The sequence below is a fragment of the Pygocentrus nattereri genome, chromosome 28, assembly GCF_015220715.1.
Source record: "Pygocentrus nattereri isolate fPygNat1 chromosome 28, fPygNat1.pri, whole genome shotgun sequence".
NCBI lineage: Eukaryota > Metazoa > Chordata > Actinopteri > Characiformes > Serrasalmidae > Pygocentrus > Pygocentrus nattereri.
Genome location: NC_051238.1, coordinates 14,354,216 through 14,366,893, shown reverse-complemented (window position 1 = coordinate 14,366,893; position 12,678 = coordinate 14,354,216). Strand labels below are relative to the sequence as shown.

Genomic DNA, 12,678 nt, shown 5'->3' with positions numbered 1-12,678 from the left:
GGCCTTTGCCTTCATGACAACTGATATAACCCTACATAAACATTCATAAGGGCTTATTCCATCAAGCCTCAATTGTAATACATGTTGCTTTTGTTCATTGTGATGTCATATCACTTGATGCTTTTTGAATAAACCTTAATATCTTTATATCTTTATAAATATCTTTGTAGGTTAATGTCAATTGTCATGAAAGGCCTATATACACTCACTGAAAACTTTCAGTTGGAACACACATACATCTGCTCATTTATACACTTTTCTAATCAGCCAATCATGTGGCAGTAGTGCAGTGCATTAATCATGCAGGTATGGGCTTGCATCATCATGTAATGTTCACATCAAAGATCTGAATTTGGAAAAAATGTGATTTCAGCGATTTTGACTGTGGCATGATTGCCAGATGGGCGTGTTTGAGTAATTCTATAACTGTTGATCTGAGATTTTCATGCACCTTATGCAGATGAAAACACCTTGTTGATGAGATCAAGAGTCAACAGAGAATGGCCAGTGTAGTTGAAGCTGACAGAAAGTGGTTGATGTAGTGTAGCGCTGTAGACTTGAATTTGATCCCCGATCTGGGCATGCACCCCACGCTATGTCTATAGGAGTCCTTTGGCTACCTCTGTAAAAAATAATGAAATTATATGTTGCTCTGGATAAAAGCATATGCCAAATTCTGTAATTGTAGAGGTCAGATAACCACTCATTGAACCTTGCATGTTGGGGTCCATTTCTGTCAGCCAAGAGCGAAAAGCCGAGGAATTGAAGACTGGAAAAACATAGCTTGGTCTGTGAATAACTCATAGATGGTAGGGTCAGAATTTGATGCATGAATCCATAGACCCAACCTGCCTTGTGTCAATAGTTCAGGCTGGTAGAGGTGGTGTAATGGGGTGGGGAATGTTTTCTTGACGTAACATGGACCAGAGTCTCAAAGTAATGATACCAACATCTTATGGAATCCAAGCCATGAAAATCTGTGAATTTAATGCAAAGGGAGGCTTTATCCACTTTTAGTTAAGTGTTCCTAATAAAGTGCTCGAGGATTGTAGGTGTCGTGCAGCCTTATGGGTGCTGCCCTTCAGTAAAGTTAAGTTATACTTTTTTAATCCCACAAATGGGGAAATTCCACCTCCACATTTAGCCCATCCGTAAAGTGAAACACAACATACACACTAGTGATTACATACACACACTAGGGGGCAGTGAGCACACTTGCCCGGAGTGGTGGGCAGCCCTATCCACGGCGCCCGGGGAGCAATTGGGGGTTAGGTGTCTTGCTCAAGGACACCTCAGTCATGTGCTGTTGGCACCAGGGATTGAACCGGCAACCTTCCTGTCACAGGGCCAGTTCTGTTATCTGATGAGGGATGACCTTCATCAGATAACCTCCAGCCCACGACTGCCCCAAAAAGTGTTAAAATATTCCAAAGGTCAGTGTTCCAATAACAGTTAACAATATTATGCAGCCTTAGTATAGATAGAGAAGCACAAAACAAAGACATAGTCCTTGAATTGTAGAAATGTGTTGCTAAAAAAGTACTTATTTTATACTATTTACCTTAGGAATGCATTTGTAATTTGTCAATTACAGATTGTAGCTCATGTCTTTCCCTTGGTAATTTGTGAGCCCCTTTATCCCATTCATCAATTATCAAGACCACTGAGCATTATTTGGGCGGTGGATCATTTGCAGTGACACTGACATGGTGGTGGTGTGTTGGTGGTACTAGTGGATCAGACACGGCACTGTTACTGGAGTTTTTAAACACTTTGTACACTTAAATCTTCTCTGTTAGACAGAAATACATTGTTGGTCTATCTTAGAGATGGTAGCTTATCTGTTGCTGCATGGTTTGTATTGGTCATCCTTTAGTCCTTCATCAGTGGTCAGGTTCTGGCCACAGGATGTTGTTAACTGGCTGACTTGATTCTTAACCCAGCTGTGAGACTGTATTGTTGAAAAGCATCAGGAAAAGGACTGTGTGCCTGTGTCAGTGTCACTGCAGTGCTGAGAATGATCCACCACCCAAATAATACCTGCTCTGGGGTGGTCTTGTGGGAGTCCTGGCAACTGGTGAGTGGGGTACAGAGGGAGGCAACAATAACAATGACTACAATATACAGATATATGGTAAGTGGACCTGATAAAATGGACATTGAGTGTAGAAACAAGGTGGGTGTACCTGAAAAAAATAGCCAGTGTATGTTTTCTTTGGAAGTTAAGCCCTGGTCTGATATTGTTTATGTGTATCCATTTCCTCAACAGTCTTAATATTCGGCATTTAAAAAAAAATCTGTCATTTTATTTACACATTGTCTGTCACTTCATATTTTAATGTATATTTGTTTGATTATGTTGACCGTCTCCATTTTCCAACCCCCATTCTTTTTCTACCGTTCTCCTCTACAGTTTTGCAGAGGGATCCGTTTCATTCTTCTTTATTCTGTTTGCCATCCTCCTGTTCACCAGAGACCCTAAATTTGTCACAGGGTGGTCCATATTCTTCAACAAAGGGTAAGACTTTAAAGCTGAAAATGGAGATTCTGCAAGCATGTTCACCACATTTGTCCATTACCACCCTTGTCTTTAAAGTAGTAAATAAATCCACAAATGTCACAAAACACTATTTCATTAAAAACATGTTTTCTTCTTCTTTAAATCTGATGTCTACACCTACAGCTTTCCTATTGTTCATGCTTGAGGCAATCTTTTAGGGATGCATGAAGAAAAATAAACAGTTGCCATTTAATATATTCACATTCTCTTCCCTTTCAGCAGTTTCTTATTCCAATATCCTTGCTTTGAGTAAGTGGCAAGATTGAGACATTTGAGACTTAACCTTTATCACCAGGACACTGTTTTCCTGAGAAAAAGCGCAACAGTTAAAATGCCGTCGCATGTGCGCAAAAAGGTCAGATGAAGTGATATAGAAAAGGGAGAATGTAGCAGTTAATAGAGCTGAACAGTCTGGTTCCAGAAGGAAAAATCCCATTCATGAACTCCTTAAGTAATTACATATTTAGCCAGTAAACCTTAACTGCCCGAGTAAATTTACCACGAGCAACTACATAATGAGATGTTGGTATACAATCTCACTGAACCTGGCTTTAAGTTCCCCATTCCTTGTAAAGAAAACCACTACCCAAAGTCTTTAAAGTGAGTTCCACCAATCAGAGAAGTTGCTGTTTCAAAATATTGTTGTCATTTTTTTTTTACATTTGCTTACAGGCAGCTGTCATGAACTACACAGAGATCAAGTCATCATGATAGGCTGCTGCACAACATAAAAACATGAATACCCCAATACACTTCTATACTGTGAATTACAAAGTGCTGTAAAAACAAAGATTTCTCATGTTTGTTTATAATTTACTTCAGGAATGAATCATAATCTTTTTCATTTCTCTGTCTTATTTATTTCTCTTTTGTCCACTAAGTGTACAGAGTGTTTAAAACCCAGCAACATGCATGGGATAAAAGAGAGCTGATAAATTATGCAGCAACAGATGAGCTACAGTTAGTAATTTCAATTTTACAAACTGCATTTTTTTATGGTAGGTGTTAAAATGATAAAATGGTCAATGAGTATAAGTGTTTCTAAAAAACTCAGTGCAGTTATCACTAAATTGCATATAGTTACTTTTTGTTTTGGAAACTTGTTGTAATTAAACTTTAAAAATAAGGTGAACAGTTTATAGAGGCCTAAACTTGACGTGACATCACACATGTGGTCACATAGAAACTTGTGTGTCAGAGAGTGAGGATCGGATCGGAGAGTATGTCAGATAGCCATCAGCCGATGTCTCCTCATCCCTTCTTCTCCTCATCACTCTAATGCTCAGAGACAGGGAGGTGCAGGGATCCAGGTGAGGCTCCCTTGTTTCAGAGTCTCTGATAAGCTGACCTTTCTCTGACTGCAGGGTGTCTGTCCATGCTTCCTCTGCCTGATTTACCCTGAAACAACACTGACATCAGAGAGAGATAGAAGGATGAAGAGAAAGTTTCACAGCCTTAGGAGAGCCAAATAATAGTGATGCTAGCTGTAGGATGAGCAAAGATGAGATACTAGTACTTGAGGTCATGTCATTATATAAAGAAGATTGGCATTGTGGTATTTTAATGAAGAGATTTAAAATGCATTGATGCATTATGATGCACTGACCTGAATGGTGTTGAAGCAATAGAACACGAGAGGGAGTTAGTTATAGTGAAATAACATCACGACTGTGATATGGTCACCGTAGATCATCACAGCCATGAGGTTATAGCGATAACACATGACCTCAAGTGTTCTATTGCTTTTACACAACAGTTAAATAAATAAAGTAAGAAACAAATAAATTGGGATATGAATGTGTCATTTAATATGTATTAATGTCAGCAATTCCTTCCACCCAATTATAGTTCCTAAACAAGCAGCTTGTTGCAACATCAGGGTAACGGGTTCCGCTCACTCGCTGCACAGCTGACAGTTTGTTCTCCAGCTCCTCACAGACCAACTGACAGTTTGGGAATTTGGTGCAGACTCATCTTCAGAGTCTGACCAAATGGGTTGTCGGTCAAATGTGATCTTTAAAGTACCCATTTTCTGTTTGTGCGCAAAATAAGAGGTAAAAATGTTCAAATGGCTTAAGCGACTCCTATCAAAGTTGTTGCTTAGCAACAGTGTCTCAGTGGAGTGATACAGTGTTTGTAAAAAACCTTTGATGTTATGCCAAAATAACAGCACAGTTAGAACACCTCTCAACCCATCAGCTTGCATGGCCGGAACTCTTGTATGTACCTGCTTAGTTTCTTGGCCAATTGCTGTCCATTGCTGTCCAATGTGTTAGATTCAGCAAATTATCAGTATTCTCTTACTTGCCACAAAAGCACTCATAGCAGTCTTATTCTTCAATAGAGTCCCTCCTCATACATGTGGAATAAGTATCAACACTGTTCTGTTGAAGCAGAGATGTTTTTAATTGAACACAACATGATTGAACAAAGCAGACACATTTTTAATTGTCAGAAAAGAACAAAACAAGTGGTGTGGAAGCAAGAGAAACAGGGAGAGAGACAGACAGAGAAAAAACTTGAACTCTGTGCACTGGCCTGGCAGACCCCAGCTGCAATAACACTGCAACACAGCATGCACATTAATGAGCTTACTTGGAAAAAAGAAGTACGGGACAAAGGCAGAGACTGTTTATTACCAATTTCCAACTAATGTTGGTCCATTATAACTAATATAGCTTCAAATATAGGTTGCTAAATCTGTTACCTCAAACAGTAATGATGAGCATCCATCCATTTTCTAAGCCGCTTCTCCGTCAGGGTTGCGGGGGGGTTAATGACGAATATTATCAACCAAAATGGATTTGGGTGGGGATACAGAAAGAAATGACTCCAAAAGAATCAGAGGTTATTGGATAATCAAGCTGGACCTGAAACAGGACAATATGCACTTACTGAACAACCTGCTGATAGACATGTTTTAAAATATAGAAAATAAAATTAAAACAGTATTATTTTTCTTTCTTATCATGGTAGGTACGTGTCGGATGCCGTCACCGGAGTCATCATCATCTCTATCCTCTTCTTCTTTCCATCCCAGCGTCCCTCGCTGCGCTGGTGGTTCAATCCCCGAGGTCAGAGAACAGGTTCACACTAAGCTTACACATTTCTGTGTATCTGCCACTGATCTGAGACCAGATAAACTTCTGTCCACAGAACAATGACAGCAAGCACAGCAAAGAACAACCTTTATAAGAGACTGTGCTTTTAGCCATCTTCATTACAAAGGCAACTGCCAATTTTGACAGCAATCTGACAAACATTTCTCAAAATTCAACCCTGAAGTTTTTGTAATATAAAAGTAACCTTTTTTAATCTCAAGTGTTTTTCGATTACCAAGTTGTGTGTTTGAGAATTCAAACCTCTACTATTTTAATCACTGGTTTGAAGCATGTAAACACAGTGACAGCTAGCAAGGCTAAATTACAGCCTACAGTTTTAATAAAGTTACATTTTTTGACACATAATCATCAGAAATGGACTACAGGCATCAAAGAGGATGCCAGTAAAACGTTACTGGCCTGAATGCATTGTGTGAATTGTAAAGTTTGGCGGAGGAGGGATAATGCTATGGGGTTGATTTTCAGGGGTTTGCCTAGGCCACTTAGTTCCAGTGAAGGAAACTTTAATGCTTCAGCAAACCAATACATTTTGGACCATTATATGCTTCTAACTTTGTGGGAACAGTTTGGAGAAGGCCCTTTTCTGCAAAAAGCAAGGTCCATAAAGGCATTGTTGGGTAGATTTGGTGCCAAAGAACTGGCCTGCACAGAGCCCTGTCCTGAACCCCATTAAACACCTTAGGGACAAACTAGAATGGAGATTGTGAGCAAGGTCCTCTTGTCCAACATGTAAATATTTTTATTTTTAGTGATTTAGTAAAAAATAAATAAATAAAAAATTCCTTATCTTGTGCCTCACTCACCCTTACTAGTATATGCTGGTGGTTAGTACAGATCATGCCTCTGTCTAGACCTATACTTGATCCCTTTATAGTTCATGAATGAACACCAAACATTAACATGGCTGCTACTCTCACCAGCTCTGGTTTGGCCCGACTGCAGTACTATCTCGGTAATTTTCCACAATGAAATCAAAGCCTAACTAAGAGACTAAAGTAGGTTATGTTGTGGGAGTTTCTGGACGTTCTTTAAACGTTCTATTGGACGGCAGTGTTGTGGGGCACAGTAAATAAGATGTGGAATGTTAATGATTTAGCTTAGTGTGTCCTGCTGAAAGCTTACACTGTAGTGCCACTGTTCTTACAGATTACAGTAATCTCAGAAAAATGTGTCCCACACTCACAGAGTTCATAAAGTGCTCTCCAGACTTCCTACTTTTTCTCCGCTCATCTATTTTTTTTTTCCTGTAAAACTCTTTTTGAGTTAGCTTTAGATATTTGGGTATAACCTTTTAATAGCCAACCACATGAGCATAGTTAGTTCATTCCCTTATGGTTTTGGGATTAAAATAGTTTGATTGCTAAATATTGAGAGACTGCAAATTGCAATACTATTTGTGATCCTGAAGCTTTGTGTGTGTTTTTTTTTTGTTGTTGTTGTTGTTGTTTGTGGGTTTTTTATTGAGTGTTGTGTGCTGCCAGTTATTGGACTTCTAAAATAGAAATCTATTCATTTTATTTGACCTCCCACAGCACCCATAAGATCTTTCTAAATTGATGTAAAAGAAGCTAATATAATTGAACAGCTAAATTTGTAGCCTAATTTTGAATCTTTCCCCCTCCACTCTTCTCCACAGCCTCTAACACTCCATATGTGCCCCTGCTGTCATGGAAAAGAGTTCAAGAGTGTGTACCGTGGAACATTATCCTTCTGCTGGGTGGAGGCTTCGCCATGGCTAAAGGCTGCGAGGTGCACTTGTTTACTTTATTTGTTCTCTGCCCCTTTTGCAGTTTTCTTTAAAATTCAATCTGTGACTGAATCAGCAGCGATGCCTCACCCTAAGGGAGGTGTGACTCGCATTGCGATCAGATCTCAGCCAGAGCAAGCCTTGGCAAATGAAATCATCTTAAATTTAGGTAATGTAGTATTCTGTTTTCTTCTTTAAAACATATCTTACTGCAGATAATTGTACTAGTTTCGGTAACAAAAAAAATGCATCAAAAAGAGTTAAAAGATATATGTGGTTAAATAATTTCACTTCATATAAGCAAATATACAGTGCCTCCCAAAAGTGCTGGGACACTAACCAGTGGAATTTTACATGCGGTTTTAAATGCGGTTCTTTAGAATGCTTCAGAAAATATGTTTTAAAATATGTTTGTTTCAGAGAAACAGACATCAAACTGAGGATAGGCTTCATTTCACTCAGCTCAGTTAGGTTTGTTTGTTGTGCATCAGGAGTCTGGCCTGGCTGCCTGGATCGGAGGGCATTTACAGCCACTAGCTCAGGTTCCTCCCGCGGTAGCTGTGATTCTGATCACAGCCTTCATCGCTTGCTTTACTGAGTTTGCCAGTAACACCGCCACCATCATCATCTTCCTTCCGGTCATCGCTGAACTGGTGAGTGAGCTTATGGATTATGGCTGTAAAGATTACTCAATTCAATTACTCCATCAAAATGATGATTTACTCTTACTGAACTGACTATGCCACTGTGTTACTACATTCCTGTGTGACCTGTGTTGCTAAGGCAGTCATGATTGATTAATTAAACTCAATTACATAAAAAAAATGATAAATCAAAATGGATCTTCTTGATGATTTGGCTGTAATAAGTTAATGATAATGCATATTCTCTTACATTAAGAAACAGGGCCTGATGGAGACATATTTTCTCCACTTAGTGTTCTGTATACTTTTAAAGCTGCACTGTGTACATTATTTTGATTAAAGTCAGGAAAAAAACATGATTAAATATAGTGTCCATATAATGCTGTGAGTCTGATTTGGCGGAAGTATTTCTGACCACATCATACATCTTTATATATTATAGTCACATGCACAGGCCCCTAAAGGAGGTCCAGTTCGATGTTTAGGTCTCGAATACAAATTCAGCATTGAAGATACGTATCTGACAATAGTAGATCATTTACTGACATCCTCAGAAAACATTTCTTTTAAGTTTTGACTGAGTTCTCTTTGAATTCTCTTACAACAACAAATCAGAATCAGAATATTTATTCTGTACCAGATGTACAAGGAATTTCTTTTGGTGCAAATATAATCCAATAAAGGAAATGTAGAGAAAAAACAAGCCTCTGCCTTGGCTGTGTGCAGTTTCTTCAGCTCAAAGTGCTTTACAATAATAGCAATAGAGAAAGATAATTAAAACACAAAGAAAGTAAAAAGATAATCAAGAACAGAAAAGCAATAATAAAATCTGTTCTAATAATGAATAAAAAACAAATAAAATTAATATAAATAATAATATAAATCATATAAATAAAAGAACAAAACTATTTTTCAACCATCAAGAATCAATTTTTAAAATAAAAATAGTTCAAATAAATATACAGCAATGGAACAATGGGTAAAATATAAAATTTAAATAAAAAGAATAGATAAAGCTTGATTACAAATGAATGTTTTAAGTTGTCATTTAAAAATGTCCACTGAGCCCACCTCTCTACTTTTTGATTCCCTCTCTACTTTTTGATTCACTGTTCCACAGTTTGGTGCATAGTAGACAAAGGCTGCTTTCCCAAATTTATTTTGGGGGACTATCAGAACGTCTAACTTGCTGTGGAGGACCTAAGAGCTCAAACAGGGACATAAAGTGACAGAGACTCAGTAATATAAAAAATGTGCTAAACTGTTAAGAGCTTTGTGTACAAGCAGAAGGACTTTAAAATCAATTCTAAAAGATACAGGGATCCAGTGCAGTGTAGCTAAAACATGAGTAATGAGGAATCTCTCTTCCTAGTTTTTGTTAAAAGTCTGGTATTAGAGTGCTGAATTAGCAATAGTTTCTCAATTGAGTTTTTTGGAATACCAGTAAATAGAGCATTACAGTGCTCTAGTCTACTTGAAATAAAAGCATGAATGAGCTTCTCGACATTCTATTGACTTAAAAACAGACGTACAGTACAGGCAGTATTTCTTAGGTGGGAGAAGGCTGTATTGGTCACCTTGGTAATAGGTGATTAAAAATTTAAATCAGAGTCTAAAATTACACCTAGAATTTTTACTTGCCCTTTAGTCTAATGACTGAGATCTCATAGCCTAGTGGAGAGTGTGTGTCTCTTTTGGCTTTTGGGCCAATTTTGGTCTTATCTTCATTTAATTGAAAAAGTTATTACTCATCCATTGATTAATTGCACACAGACAGGTAGTCAGGGAGCCTAGAGTGTGTATCTCATTCAGCTTGATGGATATGTATAATGTATAGTGTCATCAGTGCAGATATGAAAATTAATATTGTGGTCTCCGTTGATATTACACAATGGTCGCATATATAATGAGAAAAGAAGGGGACCAAGACAGCTTCCTTGTGCAACACACATGATATGTCAAGGCTAACATAAAATTGTCTCCCTGTTACGTAGGTGCAAAGCCAGTTAAGGGCACACTCAGAGAGACCAGCCCAGTTAGATTAGAATGCTGTGGTCAATTGTGTCAAATGCTGCACACAGCCATTATTAATATGAATATTCAATTCAGTCTCCAATTAGGATTACACGGTCATAACTATTGAGAATATTGGACATAACTTTAGAAAATTCAGAAAGAAACAGTGAGGATTGCTTAGGTGGTCTGTAAAGCATTAAAATAAGCATGTTTGATTCAGGCTTAAGCACAATGGATAGATGAAAATTTCCCTAAGTTTGAGTACAACTGAACTGATGGGAGAAGATAGCAGCTATACCACCCCCTCTTGTGTCCTGTCTTACTGAATGAAATGACTTATAGCTGGGTGGACAAGTCTCAACGAGAGTCATGGTGACAGCCGCTGTTCTTCAGCCAGGTTTCCACTAGAAATTCAGAATTTCTTTTCAGAAATGAAATCATTAATGTGCAATTTTCAGCTGACTTGGTTAGCAAGCTGAAGTCTCATCAGCAAAGGCTACTGCAGTTGATGAGACACAATTGATTCATGCTGTGGAAGCTGATAGAGCCTTGTGGAAAATTTGATGAAAGCATGTTTGACCCAAGGGTGTTTGGGTCATAGATAGTCTTTAATGGGATTCTGGGGACTGTAGTACACACTATCATGAAATTGGCTAACATTAATAGAAAATTACAACACTTTTTATGTCAGGCCCTTGGGCCTCGTGTTTGACACATAAGGTCTATGGCATCAGGAGATCACACTCTCACTGCCTTCACCACAGGCTTTATTGTTTTAAGCTTTTTCCTCTATGAATGGATGACATGAGAGAATGATCAGGATTTCCAAATGGGGCACAAGAGGTTGCATGGTGTCCTTGATGGTGCTGTAGCTGTTTGTAGGTCAAATGTTTTGCCTTCTCTGTGGGGACAGCTGATCAATAGTTTATATTTTGGTAGCTCAACACTCAAGTTGGTGTGATTGAACTGTTTCATAATGATGATAAGAGAGTCTGAGTGTCCCTGTCAGCCTCAGTAATGTGGTCAGCCAGCTGTAGTTGACTTCCTCCAGTGGTGGGAGATCAATTTGACGAGTTAGAGTTAAATATGTAATGACATATTCCTCCACTTTTGGATTTATGACTGAGAGTGGGCTGGCAGTCCAGTACAGTGAACAGCCAGGTTGCTCCGCTGAGGTGTCAGCAGTAGTTTCATTTATCCATTTCTCACTGAAGCAGGAAGCAAATGTTATAGACAGACAGTCAGCCAGACAGGTAAATAGTTAGATACTGTATTGATCCTGAAGGAAATTTAGCAAAAGAGAAAAGTAAGACAAAAGTGCGAAAACACTACAGAAAACACAGAGCTACTGGAAAGGCTGCCACTCACAGCGGCGCCGGAAGTAGAGAAAAGGCCTTTGTTGTTCTTATCAGCAGTTTCATTTAATTGATTTTGTTGCTAAATGGAGCACACGCTGGAGAGAAGTATACTTCAGAGCGCCAATTGAAAACCACATGATCTAATCCACCATGCGAGCTACAAGCTCTGCCCCACCATGTCTCTTGGCTGGCTGGTGGTCTCCCAATGAGTTACATATGAGTTAGGTATAACAGCGAAGTCAACAAATGATTTTGTGGTGTATAGGAACTCATTCTGGTTGAAAGTAAGTTGAACCGTGAAGCCGTTTACAAGTTTAACAGGTCGAACAAACAAACACATGAGATGTTAAAGCACTGTTGGCTGCGTCTCAGGCCGCCATCCTGCTTGAATATACATGTTTGCAATCAGATTCTCATCAGAATCATCCGCTTGGAGAAGTGCACCAAAACACAACTCACATTATGTTCTTGCACACATTGTGTGTGATTACCCATTTCCAATGTAATTGGTAATTGGTAATATAATTAGTAGTGGCAGCTCTAGAACAGATGTACACAGACAACAACATATACAACAGGTTCTCCATCATACAGAAGAACCATTTTATTACATAAAGAAGCACTCAAGTGTTCAAATGGTTCTTTGGGTTGCCATGGTTCAATTCTTCAGAACTTTTGAAGAACTAATTTTATAAAGTTCAAAATCAGAAGTGGGAGAAGTAGGGAAAGTAACATTCATATTGCTGGTTTTGTCGTTTGTTAACAGGCCATCCGCGTGAAGGTGAACCCTCTGTACTTCATGATTCCAGCAACAATTGGCTGCTCATATGCATTCATGCTTCCTGTCTCAACTCCACCTAATTCTATTGCCTTCGCTTCTGGACACCTCATGGTCAAAGACATGGTAAGCAGCACATAATAAGAATCAATCAGGCTGATTAAGCAGATAAGTCCAGGTCAATCGGGAAAACCAGATGGTAACAATTTTCTAAAACTCTAAACTTCAGTGTAAAAGTTCAGAAAACTATCCTACAGAATTACCTGCCATAACAATTCAACACATATACTCTCAGAACAGCTGTTAACAACAACGTTTAGACAGTATCAACAAATAGCCATAACGAAAAAATTAAATAAATTAAAATATCAAGAAACTTGGAATGACTAATTTAAAAAGACAGCATACCAGCAAATATACCGTTAGTGCAAAGAGGGCTTTATCTTAATGCAA

At 38.5% G+C, this 12,678-nt stretch overlaps 1 protein-coding gene across 1 annotated transcript in view; it reads left to right on the top strand.

The window, feature by feature from the left end:
* slc13a3 (solute carrier family 13 member 3) overlaps positions 1-12,678 on the top strand; it is a 34,479-nt gene that overhangs the window by 20,122 nt on the left and 1,679 nt on the right. The window contains exons 8-12 of the mRNA XM_017693456.2: positions 2,414-2,518; positions 5,537-5,634; positions 7,319-7,431; positions 7,921-8,082; positions 12,214-12,351. Coding sequence (XP_017548945.1) covers positions 2,414-2,518; positions 5,537-5,634; positions 7,319-7,431; positions 7,921-8,082; positions 12,214-12,351 — 616 coding nt within the window. The remainder of the gene's footprint in view (positions 1-2,413; positions 2,519-5,536; positions 5,635-7,318; positions 7,432-7,920; positions 8,083-12,213; positions 12,352-12,678) is intronic.